Source organism: Peromyscus californicus, unplaced genomic scaffold (genome assembly GCF_007827085.1).
Source record: "Peromyscus californicus insignis strain IS unplaced genomic scaffold, ASM782708v3 Scaffold_11__1_contigs__length_118956290, whole genome shotgun sequence".
Lineage (NCBI taxonomy): Eukaryota > Metazoa > Chordata > Mammalia > Rodentia > Cricetidae > Peromyscus > Peromyscus californicus.
Window position 1 is genome coordinate 38,805,350 of NW_026294402.1, and position 20,758 is coordinate 38,826,107.

General features: G+C 44.3%; 1 protein-coding gene across 5 annotated transcripts in view; it reads left to right on the plus strand.

Annotated features, from left to right (window-relative positions):
• The first annotated feature begins 11,006 nt into the window (after positions 1–11,006).
• Positions 11,007–20,758, plus strand: part of Ddx6 (DEAD-box helicase 6) — a 39,611-nt gene continuing 29,859 nt past the window's right edge. The window contains exons 1-4 of one of the 5 annotated variants that reach the window (XM_052758182.1): positions 11,007–11,128; positions 13,678–14,145; positions 17,316–17,379; positions 18,561–18,665. In XM_052758182.1, the coding sequence (XP_052614142.1) occupies positions 13,946–14,145; positions 17,316–17,379; positions 18,561–18,665 (369 nt within the window). In that variant the 5' untranslated portion in view covers positions 11,007–11,128; positions 13,678–13,945. Of the gene's footprint in view, positions 11,129–11,190; positions 11,333–11,581; positions 11,699–13,677; positions 14,146–17,315; positions 17,380–18,560; positions 18,666–20,758 lie in introns of those variants that run through there. The other 4 variants (XM_052758174.1, XM_052758200.1, XM_052758191.1 and 1 more) reach the window with 4 other exon arrangements.

Consider the following 20,758-nt stretch of genomic DNA (forward strand, 5'->3'; position numbering starts at 1 on the left):
AAGATAGGGTTTCTCTGTGTAATAATCCTCGTTGTCCTGGAACTCACTTTGTAGACCAGGCTGGGCTCTGACTCACAGAGACAGAGATCCCCGTGCCTCTGCCTCCCAAGAGCTGGGTGGGATTAAAGGCATGTGCCACCACCACCCCGCCAACAACTTGAGCTTTTGATGAGGATTTTAGAAAAACCAAATTTTGTAAGAGACAGACAGCAGGGTGAGGTTTGGAGTCTGTTTCTTTGATGAACAAGATTTATCTGGAAACCTAAAGACCAAGGAGTGGAGCGGGATGCTGCAGGGAAAGACAGCACAAAGGTCCCAGCTGAGAGAGCTGAAGTGTGAACAGGGCCCTCTGTGGGAGGGAGGCAGGAGGGTCAGGAGGAGGCCTCAGTCAGAACACTACAGCAGCAAACAGGATGATTGTGTCCGAATGTAGGTGGGGACAACTAGGTGAGAGGGACTGGGTGGGCTCAGGGCATTAACTTTTTGTTTGTTTTGGTTTTGTTGTTGTTGTTTTCAAGACAGGGTTTCTCTGTGTGACTGTCCTGGCTGTCCTGGAACTTGCTTTGTAGAGCAGGCTGGCCTCTAACTCACAGAAATCTACCTGCCTCTGCTGCTGTCTCCCTAGTGCTGGGATTAAAGGTGTGCACTACCAGGCTTAGCTAATTTTTAATTTTTACATGGATGTGTTTTGCCTGCATGTATGTCTAACCGCTGAGCCACTCTCCAGCCCCCAGAAAATATTTTAGAGTTGAAACCCAACAGACTTAGTGCTCCAGGAGACTAAGGGGAAGGAATGAGTAGCTGATTCATGAGCCCCTTATAGTAAACATGTACAGAACATCCAGCAAATGCCAGGGCGTGTGCATGCTGTTGGACACAAAAGTGTGTAAGACACAGAGGGAGCCAGATATATAGCTTTACCCCGGATACTGATTGATCTGCACAGTAATAGAAATTTGCTCACTGGTGCCACAAAGGTGAGAGTGATTAACTCCTGCTTGCGTCCCTGAATGAAGTGATATCGAGGAGAGAGGTAAGGCTAGATTCCATAGGAGATGGGTCTAGATGGGAAGGAAGGAAGCGGAGAAACAGAATTCCAACACCTTGATTTTTCCCTTTGGGCTTGGGGCACCCATCTGCTTGGAGGAGGTCACAAGTCACGAGGCTTAAAGGAATGGTGTGTCTTCTTGGCTGTGCTCCAAACTACTGATGTGGCTGAATTTACACCTTAAACATCTGGCTTGATGACCTGATCCTGGCTATGGGGCATTCTATGCCAATGTGAAGGCAGACATAGCTCCCAAAGTCTTTATCTCCCCAGGATATTTAATATTATTCTATTATTCATTCAGTAGCATTAGATTTCTTTTTACATGTGTTTATTTGTGTATGTATGTATGTATGTATGTGTGCCATGGGATGCATGTGGGGGTCAGAGGACAATTTTCAAGAGTCGATTCTCTCCTTTAACCAGGTGGATTCTGGGATCAAACTCAGGTCATCGGGTCATCAGGTTTGGTGGCAAAATGTCTTCACCTTTTGAGCCATCTTGCTGGCACCATCCAAAAACATTTACCAGCACTAATTGCTTACTTGGCAGAGAATACGTAATGATGAATGAGGGCTAGAGAGATGGCTCAGTGGTTAAGAGCACGTAAGAGCCCCGACCTCAGATGGCTCATAACCTGTAACAAAGGCATCTTACACCTCTAGTCTCCAGGGGCACATGTGTGAGTGCGCGCATGCACACACACTCATGTGTGAGCATACACACAATTAAAAATAAATCTTTTTAAAATGACTGATGAGTGAATGACAAAAGCATGAATGGTTGAATGAATAAGTAAGTAATTACAGCTTGTTGATGCTAGAAACAAGATTTAATTGAAAAGTTGAGAATGTCGTTGCAAAAGGTAGCTTCACCTTTAGCATCAAACCAGCTTTGAAGCCATCTAGATGGCCCAGAGTCAAAATGGCCATTGTTTACTGTGGCATGCAGTGAGTCAGGCTCCATGCTAAGCATGCCACATGTTTTTCTCGCTTACTTTCCTTACACTCCACCCCCCAGAAGCACGTGTATCAGCCTCATTTCACAGATGAGCGGACAGGCTTTGGGAGGGCTTATTACTCCGTGATTCTTCCCCTACTTCCAAAGACACCGTTCTGTGTTCTGCCGTAAAGACTGCTTGTCTGTTCACACCTGTGTTCTAGCTACTGCCAAAGGCAGCGGCAGTGCAGACATCTGGGGCTCCCGCTTTGGGGGCTGGAACACCAAAATAAGTGTTTTCAAGTAGAGAAATGACTGTGGCACCTAACCAGAGTCCACCTTCATCATTTCACTCCTTCCTGCAGAGTAACCAGTGAGCAACTGTAGAAAAGCTCTCCACAAACCAATTTACAAATAGAACCTGTGTGGGGCATGGGGTGCCTGCCTGTGGGATCCCAGCACCAGCCAGCAAGGCTGAGGGAAGAGATCGTGAGTTTGAATACAGCCTGGGCTACAGAGTGAGACCCTGTCTCACATCAAAACAAAAAAAGGGGGGGGGGCTGGTCTGCTAAGAGAAATGGAGAACTGTAAGACACCACGTCTAGATTTAAAACAAGCTTCAAATCTACAGTAATCTATAACAACACAGGAAATCCAGAAAAAGCAAATAAAGCAGTGTATAGGCCAGGTACCGTTCAACAGAGAGCTTGGAAGAAGACATGCCATTTGGAGCTATCTGAGAGAAGGGAGAGCATCATTTGTTGAACTCTTAAGAAAATAACTAGCTGGGTGTGGTGGCTCATGCATTATTTATTTATTTATTTTAGATTTTTGAGACAGACTTTCTTTGTGTAGCTTTGGAGTCTGTCCTAGAACTCGCTCTGTAGACCAGGATGGTCTTGAACTCATAGAGAGCTGCCTCTTCTGCCTGCCTCTGACTCCGGAGGAGTGCTGGGACTAAAGGTGTGGCCATTGCCAGGCTAGCTCATGCATTTAATTCCAGCACTTAGAAGGAAAAGGCAGGCAGATCTCTGTGAGTTCAAGGCCAGCCTGGTCTACAGAGTGAGTTCCAGGACAGCCAGCGCTGATAGTGAGACTTTGACCCCAAAGATTAAATAAATAAATAAATAAATAAATAAATAAATAAATAAATAAATAAAGCATATTTATTATGTGTTAGACATCATGAAAGACTCTTCAAGTGCATTATTTTGATCTATTAGTCAATCAATTCACCAAACATTTCCTGAGCTTCTACTTTACGCATATAAGGCCCCTTACTGTGTGTCACTGGCAAAAGAAAGATCAACATGATTTTGTTCCTGTCCTCAGTGTGTTATAATTAAACATGTTAGCCAGGTGGTGGCAGCGCACGCCTTTAATCCCAGCACTTGGGAGGCAGGAGCAGGCAGATCTTTGTGAATTTGAGGCCAGACTGGTCCACAAAGCAAGTTCCAGGACAGCCAAGGCTACACAGAGAAACCCTGTCTTGAAAAGCCAAAAAAGAGAATTAAACATGTTTATGAACAGCTATGGCACAAAGCTATAAACACAGTAGGCCATATAACTTATTGTTCAGTCCACACTGGAAGATTTTAGAAAATTACCAGCTGCACTATTGACAATTGCCCTGGAAAAATCCAGAGTCTTCTGAGCCAACCTGCCAGGAGCACCTTAGCAATAAAAGAACCCCGTGTAGCAGGAATGCGGAGGAGCACTGGGGACAGATCAGCAATCCTCAGTGGGAGAAGTGGATCTGAGTCGGGCTGGCCAAGCCAATAAGCCAGACATTTCAAATAAATGGCACACAGAATGAGGGGAGGGCACAACTTCAAATCCCATTATGTATGCACGCAATTGTGCCAGAATGCAGGGAGGTGCGTATTTGTGATCCCAGCACTTAGGAGGCTAAATAAAGCAGGTAGACCAGGAGGTCACTGTCAGGCCTACTTAATAAGACTTTATCTTTAACAATGAGAAGAAGAAGGAAGGGCTGGAGAGATGGCTCCACAGTTAAGGGCAATGGCTGCTCTTTCACAGGATTCAGGTTCAGTTCCCTATGTCTATATGGGGGCTCACAACCACCTGTAACTCCAGCTCCAGGGACTCTGGTGTCCTCTTCTAGCCCCAGGAATGCAAATGGTGCACAGACATACAGACAGGCAAAACACTCACATAAGTAAAAGAACTCAATTTTTTTAATCATGAAAATAGTCTTAGCAGTAACTCAGAGCAGTAGGCCCAGCTCCTACTGTTGGAGCCTCTTGCTTTGAAGAGAGATGGGGACTTCATTTTATTCTGTCTGTAACAGAGAATCATTGTAAGGCCTTTGGAGCTGGCTGGTGATCTGACTGGAAAATTCCTGTGGCTTTATGTGCACAATGGGCTAGAAAGGGAGAGGGAGAGGAAGTCCAGGAAGCTACCTAAATAATCCAAAGAAGAGAAAAGAAAAAAGAAAAAAAAATACTTCTGGCTTGGGATGGTGGCAGCAATCATGGCCGTGGAGATGGGGGTGGAAGTGATAATATAGAGGAAAAGTTGCAGGGCTTTTCCCCACATGGCATAGCTGCTGTTCCCAGGAGACCTTTAGCAGGGGCTGAATGAGGGAGGGAACATTGTTTCAGTTTGTTGACTGAACAGAGAGAAACCTGTGGAAAGTCAAGGGGACTCAGCTCAGGGTCATCTGCAGCAGAAGAGTTGAGGGTCATCTGTAGAGTAAGAGTTGAGGGTCATCTGTAGAGTAAGAGTTCAGGATCATCCATAAAGTGAGAGTTGAGGGTCATCCGCAGAGTAAGAGTTGAGGGTCATTTGCAGAGTAATAGTTGAGTGAGAGTTGAGGGTCATCTGCACAGTAAGAGTTAAGGGTCATCTGTAGAGTGAGAGTTGAGGGTCATCTGTAGAGTGAGAGTTGAGGGCCATCTGTAGAGTGAGAGTTGAGGGCCATCTGTAGAGTAAGAGTTGAGGGTCATCTGTAGAGTGAGAGTTGAGGGCCATCTGTAGAGTAAGAGTTGAGGGTCATCTGTAGAGTAAGAGTTGAGGGTCATCTGTAGAGTAAGAGTTGAGGATCATCTGCACAGTAAGAGTTGAAGGTCATCTGTAGAGTAAGAGCTGAGGGTCATCTGTAGAGTAAGAGTTGAGGGTCATCTGTAGAGTAAGAGTTGAGGGTCATCTGCTGAGTAAGCGTTGAGGGTCATCTCCAGAGAAAGCTTCAGGCCAGCTTGGGCTACCTGAGACCCTGATTCAAACAAAGGAAAGAATGGAGAAAATTTTGAGCATGAATCCAAGTTGTGGGGAGATCTGACAAAGTGAGATTCTAAGAACTAGAAGGAGTGACAGAGTATTTAAGAGAGAGAGAGAGAGAGAGAGAGAGAGAGAGAGAGAGAGAAGCTGGGCATGGTAGTGTATGCCTTTGATCTCAGTGCCCAGTGAGGCAGAAACACGTGAATCTTTTTGAGTTCCAGGATAACCATAGCTAAATAAATAAATAAATAAATAAATAAATAAATAAATAAATAAATAAATAAATAAATGCAATAAGAGATAGATTGGGGCTAGCAGAATGGCTCCTCGGGTAAAGGCGCTTTGCTGTCAGTAGATGCAAAGTCAGCAATTGGAATTTAACTCTGGAGCCCAAGTGAAAGTAAAAAGAGTGGACTGAGCCTACAGAGTTGTTGTCTGATCTGCACAAATGCACTGTGAACATCTGCATCCTGCATACACACAAAACAATATCATTTTATATACATATTTGAGACAGGCTCTCTCTAGTTTTGTAGCTCTGGTTTTCCTGAAAATCCCAATTAGACCAGGTTGGCAAAGTCTTAGAGATCCGCCTGATTCTGACTCCCAAGTGCTGGGAATAAAGGTGTGCACCACCACCGCCTGGCTTCAGGCCTCATTGTTAAGATTACAGTTCTACTTTCAGTGGCTGGGCACTCTTCATGATTGTTTGAGCGCTTTGCTGTCCATTCAGAGAAGAGTATTCAGAAACAGCATCTTGTCACAGGCTCAGGTACAGGTGGGACCTGGTACCCATCCCAGCATCCCAGCAACTCAACAAAGTCACAATGTTATTTGTCTGTTCCAGAACTAACTTGGAAAGTCCCCAAGGGGACCAAGGCATCTGGCACGAGGACCCTGTCAAATTTTTCTTGATCTGAATAGACCAAAGTAAATTTATGCCTAAAAAGCTAGTTTCCAGATTTCACTGTCTTTTCAGCCACATGTTATTTTCAAATTAATAGGTAAAAACTAGTGATGCATAGTAATCTTATGAAAACGAAAGAGCAAAATGAACAACAAGACCTCTGGGCGATGAGCAGACCATACATGTGCCCTGATGAGGCCCAAAGACACCTGGTAGGCTGAGCCGGCTAGCTGGTAGTAGTGAGGGGATGTTACCTGTCATAGAGACTAAAACTCTGCAAACTACATCTGGCTGTTTGGGGAAATGTGGCTAACCCCTTTCCACCCTTGTTTGTCCTATTGCTAAAGTACTTTTCTATTTGTTTACCTTGGAGGTGAATTTCTGAATCATTTTCCTGAAAAAGTATCTATTTTATAAATGTAAAGATACTATATGCAGCCAGGCGGTGGTGGTGCACACCTTTAATCCCAGCACTTGGGAGGCAGAGCCAGGCGGATCTCTGTGAGTTCGAGGCCAGCCTGGGCTACCAAGTGAGTTCTAGGACAGCCAGGGCTACACAGAGGAACCCTGTCTCGAAAAACCAAAAAAAAAAAAAAAAAAAAAAAAAAGATACCATATGCATTAGCAAATGTCTCATTTTTAGTTTCACTTTTTTATGTGTATGCGTGTTCTGCCTGAATGTATGTGCAGGTGTGGTTGTGCCTGGTCCAGAAGAGAGTGTCAGATCTCCTGGAACCGGAGCTAGTCAGTTGTGAGCTGCCATGTGGGTGCCGGGAATTGAACCCAGATGCTCTGCAAGAGTAGCAATTGCATGGGGCGGTGGTGGCACACACCTTTAATCCCAGAATTTGGGAGGCAGAGGCAGGTGGAGCTCTGGAAATTCGCGGCCAGCCTGGTCTACAGAGTTCTAGGCCAGCCAGGGATAGACAGAGAAACCCTGTCTCCAAAAACAAACAAGCAAACAAACAAACAAACAAACAAAAAAGTTGCTTTTAACCTCTGAGCCATCTCTCAAGATCCTCCTTTGTATTTTTTAAAATCACTTTTAATTTTGTATGTGGGCAGATATTTGAGGTTGAGGACAACCTAAAGCATTAAGTTCTGGTACTGGGGTCAAACTGAGGTTGTCAGGTTTAGTGGCAACATCTTTACCACTGGGCCATCTGGCCACAAACCTTTACCTGATTTTTTTAAAGATAGGATCTCACTGTGTAGTCCTGGCTGGCCTGGAACTCACTGTGTAGACAGGAAGGTCTCAAACTCCCAGAGATCTGCCTGTCTCTGCCTCCTAAGTGATGGGAGTAAGGGTGTGAACACAAGCCTGGTCCAAAAAAATATTTTTTTTCCCAAAAAAAGTATTTTTTAAAGACATTAATGGATTTAAGGATTCACCTTAAAAATAAGAATATGAGGGGGCTGGAGAGATGGCTCAGAGGTTAAGAGCACCCACCAACTGCTCTTGCAGAAGTCCTGAGTTCAATTCCCAGCACCCACATGGTGGCTCACAACCATCTGTAATGAGATCTGGTGCCCTCTTCTGTATACATAATAAGTAAATAAAATCTATTTAAAAAAATAAGAATATGAGCTGGAAGTTTAGCTCAGTGCTAATCTGAACTAAGGAGAAAATACGCATTGTGACCATTTGATGTCACAACCAGTAAAACTGAACCCACACCAAAAGAGTCCAAATGGAGACTGGGAGGTGGTCATGTATGCCTTTAACTCCAGCACTGGGGAGGCAGAGGTAGGTGGATTTGTGAGTTCTAGGCCAGCTTGATCTACAGAGCAAGTTCCAGGACAGCCAGGGCTACACAGAGAAACCCTATCTCTAAAAACCAAAAAAAGGTCTGTGATAGTTTGAATGTAATTGGCCCCCATAATCGCATAGGGAGTGGCACTATTAGGAGGTGTGGCCTTGTTGGAGGAAGTGTGTCACTGTGGAGGTGGGCTTTGAGGTCTCATATGCTCAAGATACTGCCCAGTGTTTCAGACCTCTTCCTTTTTGCCTGCAAGATGTAGGACTCTTCAGCTATTATTCCAGCACCACATTTCCCTGCATGCCGCCATGTCCCACCATGATGATAATGGACTGAGCCTCTGAACTGTGAGGCACCGCAATTAAATGTTTTCCTTTATAAGAGTTGCTGTGGGAAAGGTACATAGGCATGAGTATACAGGAAGTAGCTCTCTGGAGGCTGAGGAGTTGGTAAGGTGAGGTTGGCTGTGGCTTGTTCTATTCCTCTGATCTCTCAGCTTTCACCCCCCCCCCCAAAAAAAAAGAGTTGCTGTGGTCATGGTGTCTCTTCCTAGCAATAGAAACCCTAAGACAAGGTCCAAATGGTGCCAATTTAAGTGTGAACCTCCTGTTCTTCCCGCCAGAAAAGGGCTGCCATAGACAGCTAAGTAGAAAGGGTATTTGACCACCTTAAAAGTAGGCCAGCTGTTGAAGGGCTAGCAGGAGGGCTCCTACTGAGAGGGGACAGCTATTTCATACAGCTTATCTCATTTCAATTGCCTCCTTCCTTTAGTTTTTGTCATTACTCGAACCCAATTCCCTTTGAAAATTTGTGAAGGTTAACACACACACATACACACACCTGCCGCCGCTTTTTTTTGGGGGGGGGGCCTGGTACCGTACCTTGAATGGGTATGGGATTGTAGGGGAAAGGGACCCCACGAGAGACAGGCGTCCTTCCAAATCCCTACCACTTAAGAATGGGACAGACAGGGAGGGGCTGGAGAGATGGCTAAGCGGTTAAGTGCACCACCATGGGCTGCACTTACGGAGGATCCTGGTTCAGTTCTCACTCACGTGGTGGCTCTCAATCATTTGTACTCCAGCTCAGGCGATCCAAGGCCCCTTTCTGGCCTCCTCAGGCCCCAGGCACACATACGATGCACAGGCATACACGTAGGCAAAACACCCATACACATCAAATAAAATACATTTTATATTTTTGGTTGTGAGCCTAGCCTTTAACAGCTGAGCCATGTCTCCAGCCCCAAAATACATTTTAAAAGAAAGAAATAAAAACAACTTTAGGCCCGGCAGTGGTAGCTCACGCCTTTAACCTCAGTACTGGGGGAGGCAGGCCCAGGCAGATCTTTGAGTCTGAGCCAGTCTGGGCTACAGAGTTCAAGGAGAGCAAGGGCTACACATAGAAAACCTGTCTTTAAAAACCAAGAACCAAAAACAACAACAAGAAGGGACACACAAGACCTCATACCTCTTCTTAAGGGATCATTTAGCTCACTTAGCTTCTCTCCAGGTGCGGGCCCTTGCATAAGTAGCCATTTTAAAACCTGGATGGGAGATGTCATGCTTTAAAAACTCAGACTTGTAAAAGGTAAAAAATAAAAAAATAAAATAAAATAATAATAATAAAATAATAATGATAATAATAATAATAATAATAATAATAATAATAATAATAATAATAATAATAATAATAATACAGTACTTAGTGTGGTGGCACACTCTTGTAAATCCCACCCATGAGTTCCAGGCTAGCCAGAGCTACAATGCAAGAAGTTGTCTTGCAACAAAGCACAGTGTTATGGAACTAAATCAGAATTACCAAATGACAACAGGCTGTTATTTGTTCGGGGCTTGCTATGGCAATGAGGTCAGCAAGCATCCACTGGCGTTAGGTAAAGACTTGAGCCCTCAAAGGGAAAAAAAAAAGTTAAGCGCTCCCGTAAAAGAAAAAATTGGGGTGGGAGGGAAGAAAGGCTTCAGGCTTATTCTGATTGGATGTTGTTGGCAAGAAAGCAGGAGGAGGGCTAGAAGCAGGGAATCTTTGGCTTAGAGAACATATTTGGCTCTCTCTGATTGGTCTCAAGTTGGAAGCCGCGCCAAAAAAAAAAAAAAAAAAAAAAAAAAAATGGGAGCTGCCAGTTAGTGACTAAGTATTGAATGTCCGGGGCCCGTTAATGTCGGTGTTCGGGGATCGAGTCTATTGTCACATGGGGTTTGGCCATTGTCCGTATTTCCAGCCTACCAGCTGCGTGAGACTCAGGATTTTACTTTTCCTTTGGCCCAGCTCAATTTTATCTCTAAATGCTTGTTTTACTTGGAACAAGACGGCTTTTTTTCTGTTAAGACCTTAGGATCTGAAAACCATAGACCCAAACGCACAAGCATCTCTGCAGTGAGGGTCAGACAGGAGAAGCTACGGGTTTCCCATTTCCACAAGTGAGTCCTCGCTGGTAGAGGCGGGCTGCCCTTCTTTCTAGAAGAGTGTCACTGCGGGCAGGAACAAAGGGCCACCTCGCCTGCACTCTGGGCTTAAGTAGCCCACGACCGAGGGCGCGCTCCCGGCTCCCGCTGTTCCCGGGAGCGGGCTCGGGGCCGGTGCCCCTTCCTGCAGCGTCCCCAACAGCGTGGGCCCCGCCGGTCCCACTTCCGCGCGTCCCTGGGTTGGAGGGTGCGCCCTGGCCTCGCAGCAGCCAGCCTCCCGGCCATCTCAGGTCAGCTTCCCGGCCCCGAGCCCGCGCAGGCTGCCCTCGGAGCGCGTCCCTGGTCGGGAGTCAGCAGACCTCCCTCCGGCCCCGACCCGCGAGCCAGCTTTGGAGGGACGACGACAAGGACGACTGTCCCCGGCCACCATTTACGCCCCAACTGTGTCTCCTCCGCTCTGCAGGCAAGGCCTCCCCGTCCGTCCGTCCGTCCGTCCGTCCCTCCCAGAAGGCAGCCCCATGTGTCCCTGAGCTCGGCCCCGGCAGAGAAGGGTCTCTCCCGACCCTCGTCCGCCGCACCTAGGAAGCCGTGACGCCGCGGCGGCGGCAGCGGCGGCGGCTGCAGCGGCCGAGCCCTCGCCATCTTGTAGGGAGGAGGAGCCGCGGCCGCCGCCATGCGGAGAGGCTGGGAAGGAAGGAAGGAGGGAGGGAGGCGACGGCGACGGCGGCGAGCGAGGGAGGGGGCAGAGGAGCAGAGTCGGCTCAGCCCCGCGGCGACTTCGGGGGCGCCGACACACGGGGCCGCGGCCGAGGTAGCGCGGGGTGGCGGCGGCGGGCGGCGGCGGCGGCGGGGGGCGGGGCGGCGCGGCGAGGGGCCGGGTGGGGGCGGGCGGAGGTTTCCGAGGAGGAAGGAGCCGCCGCCATTTTGGGAGCTTCGAGTCAACAATAAAGGACCGAGGGTGCGGAGCGGGAGTGGCCTCGGTGGTAGGACTCGGGCCCGAGCCGCGGGGCGTGGGGTGAGGCGGTGTGGTCGGGGTCGGCAGGGCCCTGAAGGTCGCGGGGAGCCCCCTCGGGCGGGCGTCGGGGTACGCTTGGGGCGGAGGCCCGAGGCCCAGGCCGGGCCCCGGGAGGACGGGCGGGCGGGCGGGCGGCCGCTGAGTGGAGCGGGGGAGGCGGAGAGGAGTGGAGCCGAGGAATTGTGTGCGGCCCGGTCTGGAGGAGGAGCGGCCGAGTGCCCGGGGCCAGCCGTGCGGCCACGGGAGAGGGGATGGAGCGGCCGCGGCCGGGACTCGGCTGCCCTGTGGGGGGCGGCAGGGCTGTGCTGTCCAGAGACCGGCCTAGGAGAGGACCCGCAGCTCCTCGGCTGCAAGTAGGCCTTGCAGGTCGGTGGGAACGGGGGGCTTTAGGGAGACGTAGAGGAAAGGAGAGGCTTTTTTCCAGTTTGGGGGTTCTCTTCCGGGCTTTCCGAGGGGAGTCCCTATTGTTTCCTACTCGCGGAGCTGGTTCCGGCTCTTGTGGCGCAGATAGGATTGCAGGGCACCAGACCCTTCTGCGTTTTGATGGGGGAGAACTGGATTTGAAGAGTGGGGTTGGGGGAGGGGGCGAGGAATTACTGCCCTACGGTTCCCGGACTCCAATCCTTGGCTTGGCTCTTCCCTTTTCCATAGCCCCCTTTTCCTTCAGAATAACCCTAACTTCCTGCTGAGGCTTTGAGAAATTGCGCTGCATTTGCAAACAAAAGCCCTCGTTGGAGCTGATGATACTGTCTTGGGTGTGAAACTGTCAATTGCTAACCTCGGTCTGGGAAGTGCTGTAATTAACTCCGCCAGTGGCTCCTCCCAACTAAGGCTACGTGCCTTCGTGGATTTTTTTTTTTTTAATGTGGGAATATAACTTGCAAATCTAAATTGGGAAAGGTAGGAAGAATATTTTCTCCCCTGAGATGTAAAGCTGCGTGCAGGTGTCATTTTAAGAAGGGAGCAGTCTCACTTTGGATTTAAGGCAATAGGAGGTCTTACTGTGCATGATTGACAGTAATGATGGTGTCCTTTAGTATTCAGAGATTGCCCCCTTCATCCTCTTAGCACTTTGCAAACGGGTAAGCTTTCCTGTTGGACGTACCTGATACTGTTGATCATAATATGAACCTGTCAATACAGAAAATACCTGTTAACAGAACAAATAAACAACTTCATGTGATAAGCCACATTTGTGAGCAAGTATAAAGTTTTTTGTTTCGTTTTAGCAACCAGTATTTGCTAACAAAACTTGAGATATCTTTTGACTTTATAATTTTGGATGTGGGATACATTGGTGTATGGCAAAAAAAAAATAAAATAACCAGCACCGATTAAGCTAGTGTTTAGGAAGAGGGTAAAATGTAAGGGAGTTACAAGATAAAACCAAAGAAGTTGGGCTTGTGTTCTGGTCCTTGGCAATTTTTTATTTACTAAATCTTGAGAATTCCATTTGGGGAACAGTTTAAAATAGAGGAGGTTGACCAACTCTTTCTTAAAATAACTGTTAATTAGACTTACTACTCTGGGTATTTGGGAGAATTTTATTAAAGTTACAATTTTGTTTAACCCCCCTGGGGTTGCCCCCTTAACTACAGGAAATTTCTTTTTTTTTTTTAACAATGTTATTTTAAATTAGGATATACTTTCTGAAAAATGTTGTTGAAAGGCAACACTAACAGTTTTTAGTTTGAGGGTTTTTGTTTGTTTGGTTGGTTTTTGTGTTTTTTTGTTTTTGTTTTTTTGTAGTTAGAGGGGGTCTTAGTTTTTCAAGCAAAAGATTTTTGACATGTAGATTGCTCCATACAGATCTTTTGACTGCTTCATTTATTTTGATAAGGACAAAAACTTAATTAAAAAGACAGCTTCTGTGGTTGAAACTGATAAATCTTTTTGTATTGTTTGAAACAGTTTTCTCATTTAAGATCTCGGTTGCTGTCAGAAATTAAATGTTAGTGAATTGTCTTGCCTTGTTCAAATTTACATTAAATAAATTGAGTTTCAAGTCTTAATATAATTAAATGTAATGATTTTTGGAGGTGGTAGTACTTGGAGAGAATTCATCAAAGGAGATTGAAGACCAGATTGTTATTTGACAGTGAATTTGAATTTTATCCTTAGTATCTTTCTGCTTCATTTTCTCTAGGTTTCTTTGATCTCAAAATTTTAAATGTGTGAGGTTGGAATCCTTGTAGACTGGGTTTTTAAGGCAGTTTCTCACTCTGTCTTTCCTATCTCAACTAGTGATTTGGTCTACGTGTGACTGTTAGAAGTTCTTTAAAAGGAAACAGCTTTTCACCCTGACTTGGCTGTTTGCTAATTTAATTTTTTTTTCTTTGTTTCAGATTGGAGTGAGTGAATTCAGATATAATTCAAGCTTGTTAGAGGGCTTAAAAAAACGTTGATCCGGTGCATGAGAGCAAGTTAACTCCTGCTGCTTACCATTCAGAGACTCACAGGTGCTTGCCTGAAATTGCAATAAAGGACTCATATATTGAGCAAGACTTATTTATCTCTTCATTTTGGAGAGCTTCATAAACTGTTATTACAGTTTCTCTACTGACTTTGAAAAGTTTTGAAGTTTGAAAGAGACACCTTTGCAGTTAACAAAGCATGAGCACAGCCAGAACAGAGAACCCTGTTATAATGGGTCTGTCCAGTCAGAATGGTCAGCTGAGGGGCCCTGTGAAGCCCAGTGGTGGCCCTGGAGGAGGGGGCACACCTACACAGCAACAGATGAACCAGTTGAAAAACACCAACACAATCAATAATGGCACCCAGCAGCAAGCACAGAGCATGACCGCCACTATCAAGTAAGTGTTAGAAGCAAAGCTTGGAGACCTACAGTTTCTGTGTATTTTTGTTGTTGACTGCCTCATGCCTTAAATTAACCATTTTGATTGCAGATGGAGGGCGGATAACTTTGTTATGGCCAGTAGGTATTTGTAATAGAATAATGTATTTCTGCCATAATTAACTGAGCAAGTGATGAACGTAGGCATCTATAAATTACTATGTTTAGAAATAAATGTGCTGTTTGTTTAAATGTGAATAAAATGATTCCATTCTGGTTTTTTGAGACAGGCTTACTCTGTAGCCCAGGCTGACCTGGAAGTTGTGGCAATCTTCCTGTGTCAGTCTCCCAAGTACTAGGGTTACAGGTGTGAACCACCACCACACCTCTTTTTTTTTTCCCCCCTTTTTGGCTTCTAATGTTACCACTGCAACTTGCCCTACTTTATACAACAGTTAGAGAGGCTATTTGAAAGTTTGAAAAATAAAATTTGTTTAAAGTAGCACAATTTTTTTGTTTTGAAATTGTATGTGCATGGGCATTTTGCTGCATATACGTCTCTACTGAAACTGGAGTTGCAGATGGTAGGGAGCCTCCTGGTGGGTGCTGGGAATTGAACCTAGGCCAGCGCTCTTAACCAGCGCCCCCCCCCCCCCCAAAAGCAAATTTAAAGGTTTTTTTTTTTTTTTTTTTTTTTTTTTTTTTTTTTTTTTTTTTTTTTTTGAGACAAGGTTTCTCTGTGTAGCTTTGGAGCCTGTCCTGGAACTCACTCTGTAGCCCAGGCTGGCCTCGAACTCACAGAGATCCACATGGCTCTGCCTCCCGAGTGCTGGGATTAAAGGTGTGCGCCACCACCACCCAGCCTCAGACTTATTTTTTAAGACCAGAGTCTCACTGGGGGTGGGGGAAGTGGGATGGGGTGGTGGCGGCAGCGGCAGCACCACATACCTTTAATTGTAGCACTCGGGAAGCAGAGGCAGGCAGATCTCTGTGAGTTCTAGGCCAGCCTGGTCTACAGAGCAAGTTCCAGGAAAGCAAGAGCTACACAGAGAAACCCTTTATTTGGGGGGGAGGGGGGGCTGTCATTCTAAAGATTGATTTATAAGGAATTAACATTTAAAACTGCACCCCAATGGAAGTTGGGCTTCTGTTAAAAATACAGACCTACGTAAAATGGTTTAACATTTACAAATCTTCATATAGTAAGTGATACTTGGTTTATTGACTTGTGTTTTTGTTTTTTGTTTGTTTTGTTTTTGAGATGGGGTCTCTGTAGCCCTGCCCTGATTGAATGCTGGGATTATAGGTGTGTGTCACTATACTGAATTTGAACTGTATTATGGATCTTTCTGGGAAAAGTAGTCTTCCCTGGCCCCGGCTACTAGAATGTATAACTTATTGCTGTGTGATTTACTGTTGGTCTCTAAGAATTCCCACTGTTTTGTTGTTTTGATACAGGACCACACTACGTAACCTTTAACCTGGAACTCTGTTTGTAGACCAGGCTGGCCTGGAACTCAGAGATCTGCCTGCCTTTGCCTCCCAAGTGCTGGAATTAGTGGCACAGTGGGATTAGTTTTAACTAGTATAGAAATGAGAATATTTTATAAATGAAGTTTATTTTAACAAAAATAGGAAAATTTAGGCTCCTTTCAGTTTCTAAGGGCAGATATGTACTTCATTATGAAAGTATTGTTCACTTACAATTTTTGATTTGAGAGAATAGTTTTCTTCTGGCACTTTCTAAGTGTGTTATCTCTTGGAAGTATTCTGATTTTTGTCAGCTGTTTCAGAACTCTTCAGTACTTACCTGTGTCACCTCTTTCCTCATTTTGCATTCTCACTTTTAAGATATATTTGAGTGTAATTTGTGGGCCAGTTTTTGTGTTATATCTTACATATCATGCATTGTTGAGTTTGACTGTGGCAAGCTATTTTACTAGGTTATCTGGTGTTTTTGCTTCGAAAGTTCAGTCTGCAGAAGCAGAGGATCATGAGTTCAAGGCCAATGTGGGCTATATAGCAGGCTTTTATTTAAATTAAAAGAAAAGTACCTGTGTTATACTGTTTGCTCTTTGTGTGGGCTCTAGCATTAGATAAATCAAGCTAAGTTCTTATTGTGTTAGTGCTGACTGTTTTACATAAATTACCTAACTTGCTTTTTTTGAGATAGCACTTCATGTAGCCCAGACTGGCCTCCAAGTAACTATGTAGCCAGGGGTAACCTTGAACTCCTAAACCTCCTACTTCCACCTCCCAAATGCTGGAATCACCTGGTGTGTGTCATCATTTCATCATTATATAAATTACTGATAAAATTATTAGTTTGTGTGTGAGAGAATAGAGGGTTGGGGAAGTAATTGGTGACACATCACAGAAGGATAAGAAATAGAATCAAGACTACATCTGTTAGAAATGTTAGGACTTTGTGCTTTCGCATTTTGAGTCAAGGTCTTCCTGTTGTTCAGACTAGCCTGGAACTTCCAGGCTCAGGTGGTCTCTCTGCCTCATTCTCCTGAGTAGCTGGGACTACAGACACTCTTGGTTTTAACAAGAATCAGCTAGTTAGCAGAAGTTACAAGCTTGGGTGATGGAGGGTACTGTGCTGAATTAGAAGGTACTTACTGTCGAAAAGCAGCACCTGTTGATTTTCAGTTCTGGTTACTAGGTTGCCCACTGGGAACTCCCTGGCTTTTCCAAGGACTGGGGTTCAATTTCTTATGATTAAATAAAGAAGGAAAAAGAAAAGGTTATAGTTACTAAGTTCTGCCGAACTGTTACCATACAAGAACTTGAAACATTATTGCCAAGGTGTGTCTCCCTGAACTGTTGTGGATTTGGCAGTTTTTCAAGAAAATCCAGAAACTGAGCCTTTTCATGAAATCTAGGTGTTAAATGTTTGTGGCTAATTAAAATTTTTTAAAATACCAGTAGAGCAAATAAAACATGTTTTGACAAACACACTTCTAATCATAGGAGGATGGATGCTCTCAACCCTTCTGTTTGTAAGGTCATCCCCCTTAGATGATTTCCCAAAGAGCATGTTCGTTAATGCTCTTGTTAATTAAGTACAGGAGTGTATTAAACTTACTGTGCTTTTTAGAGGGGCGGTACTATTTGAAATAAACATTTGCATTAAGGAGGAAGCTATGAATTGTGATAACTTTATGTTTACTATATTCTCTCTAGACCTGGTGATGACTGGAAAAAGACTTTAAAACTCCCTCCAAAGGATCTAAGAATCAAAACTTCGGTAAGTTGGGTTGTAGAATTCAAAAATGGGAGAATGGGACAGTTAGAAGTAAAGTAGTTACATGAAATGACACCATGTGTTTAGTCCTTTTCTTGTATTTTGTTTTATTTTGAGATAGTGTCCTATATAGTCCAGACTTACTGCAAACTCTGGGTTCTCTTACCTCCGTCTCCTTAGTGCCGAGAGTCTAGTTAAGCATGTCCCAACAGTCCAGCAGATAGATTTTTTTGAGCATCTTCAGGCTTTTCAAATAGGATTTCACTATGTAGCATAGGCTGTATAAATTTAATCTTAAAGCAGTTTGAAATGGTTGAAACTGTAGTTAATAGGTAGATTGATTAAAAAAAAAATTCCTACCAGTCTTTGGGATTATGTAATAATAAGGTGTTGCATATATTAAAAGTAATGTGTATATGTATATGTGTGCATATTCATATCTCTGTTTTTGTTTGGTTTGGTTTTTGTTTTTTTGAGACAGGGCTTCTCTGTGTAGCCCTGGCTTTCCTGGAGCTTGCTCTGTGGACCAGGCTGGCCTTGAACTCAGAGAGATCCACCTGCCTCTGCCTCCTGAGTGCTGGGATTAAAGCTGGGCACTACCCCTTCCCCACCTTCCAACTGCTTATCTTAGCCTAGTTTTCTAAGTTTTTTTCCTCAGCCTCTCAGTGAGATATTCAGACTAGGTATTGTATCCACTGTATATGAATGTGTAAGAACAGGCATTCAGAGTTCTTCTATCCCAATATTCTCAACCAAGGGTGATTTTTGTAACCAAGGGAACATTTAACAATAGCTAAGAGGTATTTTTTTGTTATCACCTCTGGATCCATATAGAATAGCCTCAAAACAATTACTGGCCACAAATATCAAAGCTCTTTGCTTCAGAAACCCAGACATAGCCAAGATACTATTAGCTAGTGAGTAGGAGAACTAGGATTTGATTTTATATCTTGTAATTAATTGAATGTTATTTATGTAGGAATATTCTGCCTTAGACAGTGGTCATAGATGGCTTTTCCCAAAGCTCCATTTTTAAGTGGTGTGTATTTGTTGAGTTATACAAATATATGTATTTGTAAGATGAAGTAGATAAAAGGTTCAGGTCCATCAGGCACTTTTTTTTAAAGCATGCTAACTATGAAAGAACCAGCATTGTATTTTCTTTTATTGGTTTGTTTGATTAGGATGTGACCTCCACAAAAGGAAATGAGTTTGAAGATTACTGTTTAAAACGGGAGTTGCTAATGGGAATTTTTGAAATGGGCTGGGAAAAGCCCTCTCCTATTCAGGTATGTTTACCCTTTTTGTTACATGAAAGTTATGTATCATGCGTTATACACTTCAACAAACATTTTTTAAAATACTCATTTTATAACTGGGCGGTGGTGGCACATGCCTTTAATCCCAGAACTCGGGAGGCAGAGGCAGCTAGATCTCTGTGAGTTCAAGGCCAACATGGTCTAGAGTGAGTTCCATGACAGCCAGGACTACAGAGACCCTGTCTTGATAAACAAACAAAAGTTATACATATGGGTGTTTTGTCTGCATATATGTCTAGTACCTGCAGAAGCAAGAAGGGGGCCTCAGAACTCCTAGAACTGGAGTTAAAGATGGTTGAGCCACCATATGCGTGCTAGGAATTTAAATGAGTCCCCTGGAAGCCTAACCAATACTCTTAACTATTGAGCCATCTCTCTAGCCCCTACTTGATTTTTTTTGACCTGTGGGAATAGTGTGATTGTGTGTGTGTGTGTGTATACATGTACAGTATTTTTCTGAACTTTTTTTAGGCAGGGTTTCATCTAGTCCATACTAGTCTTAAATTAGAAGTGTAGCTGAAGCTGGCTTTTGAGCTCTTGTTTCTTGCCTCAGCCTCCCAAGTCTAGGATTACAGGCAAACATCAGCACTCTCAGCCTTTTCTTGAACTTCATATATACATATATATGTAAATAGAGAGAGTTACAGACAGGTGTGAGCTGCCATGTGGGTGCTGGGAATTGAACCCAAGTCCTCTGGAAGAGCAGCCAGTGCTCTTAACTTCTGAGCCATCTCTCTAGCCCCTTTCTCGAACTTGTACAGGTTAAATTATAGAATCACTTCCCTTTACTTGTGAGTCTCTTGGTATATGTTTCCTAAAAATAGGGATGATGTGTGTGTGAGAGAAAGAGAGCTTTTTTGTTATTGTTTGGTGAATTTAAATTTATTTTTTTGTTTTCTTGAGACAAGGTTTCTCTGTGTAATAGGCTTGGCTGTCCTAGAACTCTCTCTGTAGACCAGGCTGGGATCAAAGGCATGGGCCACCATGCTCAGCCTATTTAATTTTATTTTATGTGTATGAGTGTTTTGCTTGCATGTATATCTGTATACCGTGTGCATGCAGTGCCTGAGGAGACCAGGCAAGGGTGTTGGATCCCCTGGAACTGGAGTTAAAAGTGATTGTGAACTGCCATGTGGACTCTGGGAATCAAACCAGGGCTCTTCTGGAATAGCCCTGTCTGTTCAGCCCCTAGCTTTTGATTTAACATTGTGTGTGTGTCTTTAAGAGCGTGCGCACAGATGTGTGGAGGTCAGAGGACAACTTACAGCAGTCAGGTCTCTTTTTCTAAGTAGGAACTGGGGATCATATTCAGGTTGTTGCACTTAGCATCAAATACATTTATCTACTGGCCCTGTTGTTTTTTAGACAGGGTCTCATGTATCCCAGGCTGACCTCAAACTCTGTGTAGCCAAGAGTAACCTTAAACTTCTAATCCTTCTGTACAAGAAAGTTAGGGTTATAGGCTTGTAAAACTTTATATTGTATTTATATAGTTCTGGGAATCGAAGTCAGGGTTTTGTGCATGCTTGGAGAGCACTCTACCAATTGAGCTACATCTCCAGTCTCTTCTATTTATTTTTTTATTTTATTTTATTTTATTTTTTTGGTTTTTCGAGATAGGGTTTCTCTGTGTAGCTTTGCGCCTGTCCTGGAACTCACTTGGTAGTCCAGGCTGGCCTCGAACTCACAGAGATCCGCCTGCCTCTGCCTCCTGAGTGCTGGGATTAAAGGCGTGCGCCACCACCGCCCGGTGATTTATTTTTTTAAACAGACATCTCTGATGGGTCCCTGTGATTAGGCTCAAGTCATGCTTTCTCAGCAAAAATACTGCAAAACTTGTGTTACAGGTTTCTCAGGGTATCGAATTTGAAGGTGCATATAGTCTGATGGGTGATGTCATTAATTTGGATTATTTTGTCCAAGTGTTGTCTGATTTTTTTTTTAATCCATAATGAATGATGACAACTACTTTTTGCCCCCTCCTAGTCAACATTCTAGAGAATATTTAAAGACCAAACAAATTATCATTGTCTTTATCAAACTTTCTTGATTATTGTATTTTC